General features: G+C 40.4%; 1 protein-coding gene across 1 annotated transcript in view; it reads left to right on the top strand.

The window, feature by feature from the left end:
- The window catches only part of LRRC8C (leucine rich repeat containing 8 VRAC subunit C), a 79,494-nt gene extending 68,367 nt beyond the window's left edge, over positions 1-11,127 (top strand). Inside the window, exon 3 of the mRNA XM_040998901.1 lies at positions 4,773-11,127. Coding sequence (XP_040854835.1) covers positions 4,773-7,046 — 2,274 coding nt within the window. The 3' untranslated portion in view covers positions 7,047-11,127. The remainder of the gene's footprint in view (positions 1-4,772) is intronic.
- Positions 11,128-14,133: the final 3,006 nt, after the last annotated feature.

The following is a 14,133-nucleotide window of genomic DNA, read 5'->3' on the forward strand; positions in this document are numbered from 1 at the left end:
TCTCTGTCTCTCCTCTCTGTATATCCGCCTTTGCAATAAAAAATAATAAAAATAAATCTTTAAAAAGAATCTAATTGATAGGGAGCCCATGTCTTCAATCCTTTCATTTGAATTTCTTTTCGAGAAATATCATGTAGATATTATCACAGACATAGAACAGTTACATGTGCATTTTCTTCCCTCCAGGGACTCAAATTGGGAAGCACACTATGTTAGCTGCTCCTAGAACAGAGATGAGGGTTTAGTTCAGTGGTTAAAACGTTAGTTAAGATGCTTGCATCTCACATCAGAGAGCTGGTGTTTGCTTCTCTTCCACACCAAACTTCCCACCAGTACAGACCCTCGGAGGCAGTGGTGATACCTCAGATAGTTGGGGCCCTGCCACATGCAAGAGAGACCTGAATCAAGTTCCTGGCTCCTGGCTTTGACAGGGCCCAGTGCCAGACATCCTAGGCATTTAGTAAGTGAACTAGCAGATGGTAGCTGTGTGTGTGTGTGCATGTGTAAAAAAGTATCTAGCAGATGTGGTCCTACCTTTTGTCTAATGTATTCTCCAAGTTTTGACAAACCCCTGAAACAGTTCTTATTGTCTTAGTTTCTATTTCTATAGAAATAATTTATGTTACAGAATTTGTTTACCCTTCCCAAACTCTTCCTATGAATGCAGCTTTGATCTAAGCATAAAATTTGCTGTGATTTTTAGAAAGTTCATTCATAAAAGGCAATCAGGGTAAACTTGTGTAGCATTCTATACTGTGCTGAAGGCTTGAGAAAAGTGGAGAGGCAATTGTGTGTCAGAACAGAAATGCTGAGCCACTATTTTGACCAGACTGTTGCTCAGCCTACTTCTCTTCTGCTAGAGCCCCCTGTGCTTGTTGACTCTCCTGTTTGCAAGCCTGTTCATCCCAACACAAAGTTAGCAGTGTTTCCTTGCTGACCCTGCTGTTAGTGATTCTCCTTCTGTGACTTCTTCCCCATTCTCACACTTACATATTTTCCATAGTGGACCTAATTTATTCGTAATGAATGTACATGTCAGCTTTCAGAATGTTAATTTCATCTTAATATATTTTGGAGCACATTATCTTGCTCATTTTGCTTTTTATTGTTTTCCCCTCGCCAGTTTATCCCCCTGCCCCTAGCTCCCTCTTCCTACACATACATACCATGTAGTTCTTTTCTCAAGCCTTTTTTTTTTTTTTGAACAAAAGCAATGTGAGGATTATCCCTAGAAGAAAATGGAAGAGGACCAGGCATTTAGCACAGTGGTGAAGGTGTCTCCATCCCTCTAGGGTGGACTGTGTCAATCAGTAGATTCTGCAGCAGCTTCATCGTGCTTGGAATGGCAAGATTGGCAGCAATTCAGAACTGTTGAACTACCAAAACCACTTGAGCAAGACGCTCAGAGCATGCCCCACATCGGGGACCTGGGGTGGGTGGGAGGCTGGGTGGGGCTTTTCCCTTTATCTCCCTCTTTACCCCAGATACAGAAAAAGAAGAGAACGTGGAAATAATAGTCTTACCCACTTTCCTGTAGCTCTTGAACCTTTGTGCCCTAATGTAAAGATTGTCAAAAATAAAGAAAAACAATGTGCCTCCATCCCATAGCAAAGTTCCTGTGTTTGAGTTCCAGCTCTGTTTCTGATTCCAGCTTCCTGCCAGTACACACCCTGTCACTTACAGGGAGACCTGGATTTAGTTTCAGACGCCTGGCTTTGTCCCAGCCAGGTTCTGGCTGTTGGGAAAACTTGGGGAGTTAGCTAGTGAGCCAAGAGATTTTTCTGTGTCTCTCTGTGTGTCCCTCTGCCTTTCAAAATTAAATTAAAAAAAAAAAAGACAATGGTAGAATTCCTCTGCCTTGTGATAATGTGTGTGTATATGAGCTGGTGGTGAGAAGCTGAGCTTCAGAGTTTTGTAAAACAGCAGAAGAATGAGAAGTATCCTCTTTCCTTCAGTCTCCATTTGTCCCACCTTGGCAGCCTGGAACCATGCTAATTTTTGATATTTGTTTTACAGCCTTTATTTAAGGCTTGTTTGGAACCCTAATGTTTATTCACCTGCTGAAGGTAAAGAAAAGTGAAAATTAGGTTTCAGTAGGAAAACTCAAAGGGCGGAACTGATGAAGCAAAAACTAAGTTCTTTTAGGCTATTGTTTTTCCCAAAGATACAGCAGAAGCACTCTTCACTTTTTATTTATAAGGAAGCTCTCCTGTCCTTTTTTGACTGTCTTATTTCTTTTTTTTTCTTTTTCAATATCTTTGAAAATACTAAAATCCTTCTCCCCCTTTTCTCTGTCTTGCAGTATTCAAAAAGATTGCTTCTATTTAACATGGGTGGTAACTTACTGCTCTTTCCAGTAGCTGTTTTACAGTTGGAATCCTCCCTTTGCTTGCTGTTGGGCTCTCTAACTTGGCTGTCAGCAATGGATGACCTGCCCTCACATTCCTTCCGCATCTTCTGATCCATCACTGGTGATCTTAGTGCTGATAGTGATGAACTTCCAAGATGTGGGCCTTTTTTTTTTTTTATCCTGCTCTGCTCATTTCTGCATGATTAATACCTTTTAGAAAATAGACCACTGTCTTTAGCCTCCTGGGATTGTAGCAGGCACGTTTCAAGAATTCTATTTTCATGAAGAGTAAGAGAACAAGTATATCTTCTGCCCTGGGTAAAGCTCCCAAACATTCAGGAAGATGCAGCCCTGAGCTGGGAAGACTGCTGCCAGTGCTGGCCTCCTTCTTCACTCAGAAGGTGTATATTGGCAGCGTCCTGTGTCCGAGGCACTTTACTGTATGATGGACGCTTCACACCGCTTTCAGCCTTGGACTTCTGCATGGTAGGCTGTGAGTTCCTTGGTCCTCAGTTTGTGAATATAGCGCATGCCATAGCAAGTCTAGTTTGCCATGAGTTCAGTTTCTATGTTTATAATCAATACAAAGGACTTTTGTTGGTTGCGAAATCACTTAACACTTTGCTACAGGATCACTAAATGATATCCAGCCATTGACTATTTTAGACACCAGATTTCCCTGTGTTATTAATTCCACATCACTAGTTGCTGTGTACTTCTCAGTTATTACTCTTCCTTTTCATTGTTTGATGCTTCCTAAGGATAATCACTCCCCATCTGCCTCATCCAATCTTGTTTCCAGCCAGAATGCCTTATTCCTCTCCCAAACTGTCTTCTTAAGAGACTGGCGGGTAGTCTTACAATTTAATATTCTTTTCGTAAATCAGAAGAACCGTGGTAGAAAGAAAGAGCTTCTCAAGGTAATATATCATGTGAAAAGCTAGCGAACTTAGACATAATTTTTAAAGATTTCTTTTTAATTTTTATTGGAAAGTCAGATATACAGAGAGAAAAGAGAGAGGAAGATCTTCCATCCACGAATTTATTCCCAAATTGGCCACAATGACCAGAGCTGAACCAATCTGAAAACAGGAACCAGGAGCCTCCTCTGGGTCTCCCACGTGGGTGCAGGGTCCCAAGGCAGGGTCCTCTGCTGGTTTTTCAGGCCACCAGCAGAGAGCTGGAAAGGAAGTGGAGCAGCCAGGATTAGAAGTGGCATCCATATGGGATCATGGCGCATGCGAGGCAAGAACTTTAGCCACTATGCTACCGCACTGGGCCCAAACATAATTATTTTACTATTGAACATGTTTGTGTTTGATCATCTCTGAAGTACTGGTTTCTATAAAAGTTTAGCAAAACTCTCATTATTGATAAAGCCATTCATATTAATCTGTGCATATATTCCAGGATGTGGGTAGGAGGCACATGGGAAACAATAAAGACAGGAATTTTTTTCCTTCTTCTTTCCATCACTTTTACTACTCAGTAATACAAATAATGTTACAAGCTAAGTTAATATTGAGAGTCACTCAGTTCAGTGTGGAGTTTGGTAAAGGGATGTGCTTCCCAGACCTGATGACTGACTTACCAGCTTTCTGGGAGAGGAAAGATGCGGGTTTTGAAGAGCATACGAAAACACAGACAAGAACCTTTCCAAGTCACACATCAGAGTACCAGGATTCTCAGCTCCTCCTCCTAGCTCCAGCTTCCTGCTAATCCAAACCCTGGGAGGCAGCAGTGCTGGCTCCAGTCATCGGGCTGCTGCTACCCATGTAGCCAACCTGTCGAAACAGCAATAACAGTGTGAGGAGTGGGCATTGGTACTAGTGGTCAAGATACCCACAACCCATATCAAAGTACCTGGGTCACCCCGCGAGCTGCACCTCCTGACGCCAGCCTCCTGCTAGTGCACACTGTGGAGGGCAGCAGTGACAACTCAAGGATTTGGTGATCTCAGCTCTGTGCAAGTCCTGAGTCAAGTTCTCAGCACCTACTTCCTGGATCCCAGCTAAAGCCTGGCTCAGTACCAGCAGCTTTGGACAGTTGGGTGTCTAAAATAAGGAAGATCTCTCTCCATTCCCCAACTCCCACCGATGTCATCCTTCTCATTCTCTCTAAAATAATGAATATGTATTTTTAAAACACATGAAAATGTTCTGTTCACTTTTTCTGAATCCCGTATACTGACAAAACCAATGTTTTATGATATAACTTAACTGTGATGAAGACCATCGGCTATTTCATTTTTTTCTTTAATATGTGAGCTAAGAATAAAATCTTGATGCTGGCATTGAACATTAGATTCTGCAGGCAGAGGAAGTGGACAGTTATTGGATGTTATTGCTGCCTTCTTCACACTAATGACATTATGAAAGCTCTTTGAGTAAGATAATTTGAAAATATGATTTCTGTGTTCCAGGTCATGCAAGACAAGATCATCTGCCTTCCGAAAAGAGTGCAGCCTGCTCAGAACCACTCATCCATTTCGAATGTCTCCCAGGCAGCTGCCAGTACCACCCCACTGCCCCCACCCAAGCCGTCTCCTGTTAACCCTGCCACTGTGGAAATGAAGGGGCTGAAGACAGACTTGGACCTTCAGCAATATAGCTTTATAAACCAGATGTGCTATGAGCGGGCCCTGCACTGGTATGCCAAGTATTTCCCTTACCTTGTCCTCATCCACACCTTGGTCTTCATGCTCTGCAGTAACTTTTGGTTCAAATTCCCTGGCTCCAGCTCCAAAATAGAGCATTTCATCTCCATTCTGGGCAAGTGCTTTGACTCTCCCTGGACCACTCGGGCTCTCTCGGAGGTGTCTGGGGAGGACTCAGAAGAAAAGGACAGTAGGAAGAACAATGTGAATCGGTCCAATACCGTCCAGTCTGGTCCAGAAGGCAGCCTGGTCAACGCTCAGTCACTCAAATCCATTCCAGAGAAGTTTGTGGTGGACAAAACCACCGCAGGAGCCCTAGATAAAAAGGAAGGGGAGCAGGCCAAGGCCTTGTTTGAGAAGGTGAAGAAGTTCAGGTTGCACGTGGAAGAAGGGGATATACTCTATGCCATGTATGTGCGCCAGACTGTACTTAAGGTTATCAAGTTCCTGATCATCATTGCCTATAACAGTGCCCTGGTTTCCAAAGTCCAGTTTACAGTGGACTGCAATGTTGACATACAGGACATGACTGGATACAAAAACTTTTCTTGCAACCACACCATGGCACACTTGTTCTCAAAACTCTCCTTTTGCTACCTTTGCTTTGTAAGCATCTATGGACTGACGTGCCTTTATACCTTATACTGGCTCTTCTACCGCTCACTACGGGAATATTCTTTTGAATATGTCCGACAAGAGACTGGAATAGATGATATTCCTGATGTGAAAAATGACTTTGCTTTTATGCTTCATATGATAGACCAATATGATCCTCTCTACTCCAAACGATTTGCAGTGTTCCTATCTGAAGTCAGCGAAAACAAGCTAAAGCAGCTGAACTTAAATAATGAGTGGACTCCTGATAAACTGAGGCAGAAGCTGCAGACCAATGCCCACAACCGACTGGAATTGCCTCTTATCATGCTTTCTGGCCTTCCGGATACTGTTTTTGAAATCACAGAGTTGCAGTCTCTCAAACTTGAAATCATTAAGAACGTCATGATACCAGCCACCATTGCACAGCTAGACAATCTCCAAGAGCTCTCTCTGCACCAGTGCTCAGTCAAAATCCACAGTGCAGCTCTGTCGTTCCTGAAGGAGAACCTCAAGGTCTTGAGTGTCAAGTTTGATGACATGAGGGAGCTGCCCCCATGGATGTACGGACTCCGGAATCTGGAAGAGCTCTACCTGGTTGGCTCCCTGAGTCACGATATTTCCAAAAATGTCACCCTCGAGTCTCTGCGGGATCTCAAAAGCCTTAAAATTCTCTCCATCAAAAGCAATGTTACCAAAATCCCACAGGCAGTGGTGGATGTGTCCAGCCACCTGCAGAAGATGTGCATTCACAATGATGGCACCAAGCTGGTGATGCTCAACAATCTCAAGAAGATGACCAACCTGACAGAGCTGGAGCTGGTCCACTGCGACCTCGAGCGCATTCCCCATGCCGTGTTCAGCTTGCTCAGCCTCCAGGAACTGGACCTGAAGGAAAACAATCTGAAATCCATAGAAGAAATCGTCAGCTTTCAACACTTGAGAAAGTTAACAGTGCTTAAGCTGTGGTACAACAGCATCACCTATATCCCAGAGCATATCAAGAAGCTCACCAGCCTGGAACGGCTCTCCTTCAGTCACAATAAAATAGAGGTGCTGCCCTCCCACCTCTTCCTATGCAACAAAATCCGATATCTGGACTTGTCCTACAATGACATTCGGTTCATCCCACCCGAAATCGGAGTTCTGCAAAGTTTACAGTATTTTTCCATCACTTGTAACAAAGTGGAAAGCCTTCCAGATGAACTCTACTTCTGCAAGAAACTAAAAACCCTGAAGATTGGGAAAAACAGCCTATCCGTACTTTCACCAAAAATCGGGAATTTATTGTTTCTTTCCTACTTAGATGTTAAAGGCAATCACTTTGAAATCCTCCCCCCTGAGCTGGGGGACTGCCGGGCTTTGAAACGAGCTGGGTTGGTCGTGGAAGATGCTCTCTTTGAAACTCTGCCTTCTGATGTCCGGGAGCAAATGAAAACAGAATAACTTATTTTTTGTTCAAGTTTGACTGAAACACGCTTCAACCAAATACAGTATAAATCATTAGGCAGTCTTAATGCCTTTCTTATTATTTTATTTTATTTTTCACACAAAGCAAAATGTACACAAAGTTCAAGTAAGGAGTATGTATTTTTAAATAAAAATTTAATTGTATTTTTTCAATATTAATATTTTAAAGTTTTATTTGTCTGGGAACCTATTGTACCTATTATCATTTTCTACTGGTAGTATGAGATGGTTCCTTCTGTTTTTGTTTTGTTTCTTCAGTTTATTCTTATGAAAGGGAGGGAATGATAAGTTGCATGCATTTTGGCATTTTGGGGATGTGTGAAGACATTTTGCCAAGGTCACGTTCAGTTTGTTTACACCTGTGTACAGGGTCTTTGCTTTCGTTTTCATTGTTTTCGTCACTCGTTGCCGTCTCCACTGGCTGCATCCTTTGTTCTGTAGCACACCAGTGCATTGCCACAGAGTGTTGGTGTTTAGTTATTCCCCTGCCTCCACGGATCTCTCCTGTAGCTTATTTCATATTCGTGACAGTTTTCTTTCGACACAGACTGTAAGGGGGTGAAGAATGCTTCAATTGGTCATACATGATTTAACTCATTTGTATCTTTACCCACATTTAAAAACATCATTTGAAAACTAAGTAAGAGATTCCCCCCATCCTTAACATTGCTCTGTAGTACTGGATATTTACGTTCAGGAAACCAGATTAATCCTAATATTCTAATAGGTAATTCAATTTTTTAAAATCATAGATTTAGGAGCCTGCCTCTGGATAATTGAATCATCTTTGAGATTTTGCTATGCAGATGCTCAGGCACTCTGTTATAGCGAGCTGCTATGCTCCAGCCAGGCGCTCGCCTTCTTCTAGCTAGTGTAGCAGTGTTCCTCTCTCGACGTTCTGCCTGTTGCACATCGGTATGAATCGATTTCCCTCAGGCCTGCCCTCGCTGTGAACGCTTGTGATGCAAGCACGGAAACTCTGTGCTGGCTGGCTTCAACTGTGCCGCTCATCTAAAATGGTTCTGTGACTTGATTAAAGGATAAATAAATTGCTAAGAGGTTGCCCTTAGCAATAATTTTACCGGATGCTCAGCAGAACTTTTATCTACCTTTCCCCTTTAAAATCAAGCATAGTAAAGAGTCTTGAGCAAAATATTTCAACAACTGCTAAGCTGTATAGAGCAGGAAAGTGACCTATACTATTTATGCCCTCAACAAAGGACCAATCCTGCTGGTCACAGGAATTTTGTTTTGTTGTCAAATCACAGAAACAATTTTCTGAGCCCTGGATTGACCTAAGGAATTTTGGGGACTTGAAAAAAAAAAAAGAAGTAGCATGATTTGAGTTTTCACAATGCTGTTTTTAAAAATTGCTCCTTGACCCTGGCAAATTAGCCCAGTGCTACTTTGAATCATACAGAAGACATCTCTGGGAACTGCTCAACAAATGTAACACTTCTCAGTTGTGTCTTAAATCTTACAATACATCATGGGGTGAAAGGTCAGGGAAAGCATCACTTTTCCTTTGTTTATTAATGCAGTCATATAAATAGAAGTGCTTGGCAGTTTCTGCTGTGTAAGTTTTAGGTGATTTTATATAGCTGAATTATTAAGACTTGGAATTGAAACAATGACTTTATTATTAATATGTATAATAATAACACTGTTACAGTTATTATATGATGAAATGTTCAATTCTGAAATATCCTTGGAACCTGTCTATGAGCAGTGTGTCATATTTCGAAAAATAACCCCCGCTGCTTTAAGCGAGCAAGCAATTAGCAGATTGTTGATGGTCAACATTGCAAAAAGACCCTGCAGCAAGGTGAATTCACAGAACAGATGGCAAAACACTGGATACACTATTTTTCTGGATAAAATGTATGGTTGTTTTCTGTATCACCTTTCAAAGAGGGTGTGTTTCAGGTTAAAATTATATTTATGCTGAAGTCTTTATCTGATGTTAGCAATCTCTTGTATGTTCATAACTGAAGTGAATCACTAATATGTCACTTATCACCTGTGACAATTTGATCAAAATCAGAAATTTGTTGTTTTTTTTTCAATGCCTTTTACAGGCTGAGCCCCCCAACCTGTTTCAAATAATATCCCATAAGTTAGCATAAACAACTACTTAACAAGGAAAGCTCATAAATATTTCTATTAGATTTTATAAAAATTTACAAGTCTCAAACTGCATTTTGAGTCTAGATTTTCCAACTCTGTCCCTTTTTAATATTGTAAGTTTTTGCCCACCTTTAGCAAAAAACAATTACTACTCGGCCTTTAAATGGTAAACTCAGGTAACGAACTGCTGACTTTTCTAAAGTTCTTTAACTGATCAGCTCACAGTATAAGGTGTCTAATCACATTCTGTGTTTTACAAGTGCTTTTGCTGGAAAAGGAACAGCTAGCTCTATTCTCCAACCTCCATGAGATTTCATGAGAAACTGCTGTGTTAACTGTAAAAGCCCCATCATGTATTCTTAACTCCTGTGGCTTTTTGAAGCTTGTCATGGCTGAGCTTTTTGATTTTGCTTTAATGATGAAGTGGATAACAATCGTTTGGTGAGGATCTGGTTGAAGGCAGCACTTAGGAATATCCCAAGTGGACCTACCTAAGCGATCTGTATTTGCTTATTATGTGTTGAGTTTTGTTTGGTTTCTAACACAGCATCTTCAGTAATCTAGGTTCTTGAAACAAAGACATCTATCATGTACACTTGTACCTTTCCCTGATTCACCGATGTATTTCTCTTCCCTTGTCCCATTGTGCTTCTCGGCTGTTTTCGTGAGTTCTAACAATTTCACATGGCATCTTGTGCAGTGAGCACAACTTTTTCAGAAAAATTTGGAAAATGTGTCTGTTACTAGTGTTTTGTGCAAGAGACAGCTCCTTGCCTGACTCTTAGGCCAACTTTGTGGAGGGGGTTCTTGCCCTGGAATCCTCTTTGGGTTATTTGAGATAAGAGAAGTCCAAATTCTTGCAAACTTGCTATGATTTCTGGCATTAAAAAAGCATCTTCTTTGTTTCTCTTATTGATGTTTTGCCATGAGAGGTTTTATTGTTTGTTTTCTACTATAAGAAAAGTCTGTCTGCTGTTCATACACTTTTTTACTCTCTAATTTTGTGCTAAATACATGATCCACCATGGTGATGCATTTATTCCAACAGTGAACATCTGTTGCCTGTCATAATGAGCTGTCAGCAATACTTACCAGTGAACAGATAAGACAAATGTCAGTATAATTCTATTTGCTTTTGCAGACTAAAATTAAGAGTCAATAAATATTATTCTATGAATCCTGAATCTGCTAATGCTAATGCTAGTCAGACAGTTCCCATTTTTGGTAATATCGTAGTAACTCAGAACAGAACTCTGTCATCATCCAGCTAACGAAACAAGTGGAGAAGACATCAGAAGTACTAGGGAGGGCATCACCTAAAAGATGGAAGGACTTGTCTTCTCTTTTTGATTTAGAAACTTTAAAAAAAAATGTGGATCTTTTGGACCAGAACTGTAACAGTTTTCCAGTTCTGGGCCCCAGCCATGTGCTGCTGATTCGGTTTTCCACTGTTATTCCATCTTCCCTGAGTTATTCACTGGCAAATGCAGTAGCATCTCTTAAGTTCACTTTGGGGAGACAGAGGGAGGGCTCATCCTGCCCCCCAAATAGTTCATTTTCTCTGAAGACCCTGAAAAGTATAAAACGGTGGACAGCTTAATCTCTTGGCTGGGTTAAGCCAGAGTTCCAATACGTGATTTCTGACGAGGTATACATTTGCTGCTGTTTCTGAGTACCTCTCTCTCTCCCACCTAAATCTGCCCCTTTAATGAATATTTCTATTCAGTTGAAACGCCGTGTCTCATGTGTTTGCACTGTGTTCCTGCCACTTTTTTACTCACTGTATGTATTCAGATTATGTCAAATGCTGACAAACTTCTGAGAATCAAGAAAATGCTTGAAAGTTCGGTTTGTGCAAATTCAGGATGAATTGTCATAATGTTATTTGGCTACATAGTACATAGAAAAATAAAGTTGTTTTTTAACTTAACACTGAAGTCTGTCCCTTTGTCACTTATTAGCAATAATCATATTAATCCCTTATACTTCTTAAACTATTACTAAGTCTCCCCGCACTCTGCAGGAAATAGACTCCATGCCTTCTTTCACTTTGCCCTAAGCTGATTTCTGTAATAATGATAATGATGACTAATTATTTCCTTCCTAATTCACTGCACTACGTCTAGCAAGTTGCCCCTGGAGTTTTTCCTCTGGGTAATTAGTGCCTTGATATGTAATTTAGAGTGTAAATTCTCTGTACATGTGCCAGATAAAATTAGACAGGAGCTATCCAGTTCAGCTTTCTTAAAATATGCACAAAATAATTATTGTGTCCACTTGAAGAACTTAGATTAATTCTGCGTGGCAAAGAGGCCTATTCCAAATAGCCACATTCTCTCCTGGCTTAAGAGAGCCCACCTGAAAATCTTATTTGCTTCATATGCATGAGAAAATCGTGACTGATTACTTTGAAAACTGAATTAGCACTACACAGGTTTGTCTAAAGGACTTTTAACTCTGCAAAGGGCCTGTTTTGATGAGGAAAAATGGTGACTGGAGAGAAAGGCCATGCAAATGTCAAATTCAGAAATAGAAGAGATGGTATAAGAGTTCTGCAGAAATCTTGGGGACAAGAGATGGGAATGTATAGATTATCAATATCAGCTGATTTCAGTGCAACATGCACACTTGGAAAAGACTGCCCACTGCCACCTTCCCCTGGTCCTGTCTTCCAGGACTTTCATTTGTATGGAACTTTGAGATAAACTATGAAATTGAATGCATAAATTCAGGTATCCACTGTTGCTGCTAGCAAGATAGAAGATAAGCATCTTGTCTGTATAGAGAAGTAAGTACATAGGGTGAACATCATTAAAATTAATGAAATATTTAGTGATATACTTAAAAAATTATGACGCAAGCCTGCATATTTCTGAATGTAACCTTGAATGTCATCCTAATATCCAAGGAGGAAGAAAAGGTGAAAAACTGTTCATTTACCAAATGCTTTTTGTTGTTGTTGATTAAATTTCTGAGCCCACGTTGTATCTTAGAAGTTATAACTAAACATATTTGAACATAACAAGATACAAATAAGTGTTTATGTAACCAGGGAAACCACAATCAATAGAATATTTTCAGAACTTGAATATCAAACATTAAATATAATTAGCTATTCTACATCAATTCAGGAATTCTTACAAAGTTTGAGGACAGGCAGAAGACAGATTTTTTTTTCTTTAGTTTTTTAACCCTTTGAGGAGTTAATTTTATCTCAACTCTCTATTTTTAGGCATATGTTATTTTTTGAAAGTTTCATTCTTAATCTCAATTGTAAAAAGAGGCATCATGTAAGTTTTGCGTTTTAGATCCTCTCCATAGTTTATCCAATATTTTAAAAAGTCAGCTTTCCCAAGGCAATTTGTGGTATTGGAAAAATAAATTCTTTAAAGTGAAATTTCTTGGAATTATAATTAAACATGTATGTGTCCATTTTGAAGGACCATGGGGACAGCTTTGAATATCTTAGGCTAATTGAGTCCAAGAATAATTAAAACCACTGCAAACCATTACCTGAAGATAAATTCACTGTATATTTAAAAAATAAAGTTCCACAAGTTTATGAAAGCGCTGATGTGTTCCTTTTGTGCATATTGCATAGTAGAAAACTTTATAGCTTAGTGATTTCAGTTTCTTTATGAAAGGTACTTTATGAGCAAGCGAATTTCAGTAAAGATCTAAAAGGCCCTGTACAGCAATGATCACTGAATGGAAACCAAATTTTATTTCATGGAGTGTGGCTTTCTATGATGGAAGGTCAATTTGTTCAGAATTAAACAGCTCTTTTTTCTTAACTTTCCAGTGTCATGCAGTGGTATGACTCATAAAGTTTCCTGGTAATCACACTCTGAGCCAGAACGATATCACCATGCGAACAGATTTAGCTGCTTTAGGCATCCTGGAACAAAAGCCGGATGTTGACGACCTCTACTTTAGTGGGGAGATATTTAAAATGAACTCATACTTATGAATGGAAAACTAGAGATTGGCCTCAGTCAACACAACTCAATCCAAATATTAAACTACAAAAATATTTTGATAAGTCCAGATAACCTCTCAAAGAAACTTAGTTCATGTCAAATGGGAGATATGTAGGACAACAAAGGGATTAAATTAGCAGTTTGTTTAAATCAGCTTTCTTTTTTAGGTGACAGGGGATGAAGCTGTGACTTGTTAAACAGACCGACTCTTGATGTTTAATATACTTGGTAAAATTCAGGATGACTGGTTCTCAACAGAGGCAGATTTTTGGCTCAGTGGTTAAAGCACCAGCTTAGATTACCACACCCATTTTGTAGTGCCTGATTCTAATAGCCAGCCCTGGCTCCCCATTCCTGCTATCCTAGGAGGCAAAGGTGATAGCTTAAAAATGTGGGATCCTGGTCCCAATGCAGTAGCCTAGTGGTTAAAGTCCTTGCTTTGCACATGCCAGGATCCCAGATGGGTGCCCGTTCTGATCCCAGCGGCCCCACTTCCAACGAGCTCCTTGGTTGTGGCCTGGGAAATCAGTTGAGAATGACCCAAAGCCTTTGGCCCCTGCACCCGCATCGGAGACTGGGAGGAAGCTTCAGGCTCCAGGTGTTGGATTGGTGCAGCTTTGGCTGTGTGGCCACTTGGGGAGGGAACCAGCAGATTGAAGATCTTCCTCTCTGTCTCTCCTCCTCTTTGTATATGTGACTTTCCAAGAAAAATAAAACCTTAAAAAACATAACAAAATAAGCACTATGCACTTTGATGAAAGATATTCACAAAAACGCCCCTTCTCTTTTCCTGGCCAGGAGCCAGGAAAATCTAGTGCCTCCTTCTGAGGACTAGGGGAGAATTTATTCCCTCCTCTCTCTTAACTTCTAATGGTTTGCTTTCAAGCAACTTTTTTTTGGACACTTGGATTATATGAGTGAAGAATTTGTCCAGGGTCCAGTGAAAACTGCTCATT

Source organism: Ochotona curzoniae, unplaced genomic scaffold, assembly GCF_017591425.1.
Source record: "Ochotona curzoniae isolate NIBS_2020 unplaced genomic scaffold, NIBS_Ocur_1.0 scaffold_1037, whole genome shotgun sequence".
In the NCBI taxonomy this organism is placed as follows: domain Eukaryota; kingdom Metazoa; phylum Chordata; class Mammalia; order Lagomorpha; family Ochotonidae; genus Ochotona; species Ochotona curzoniae.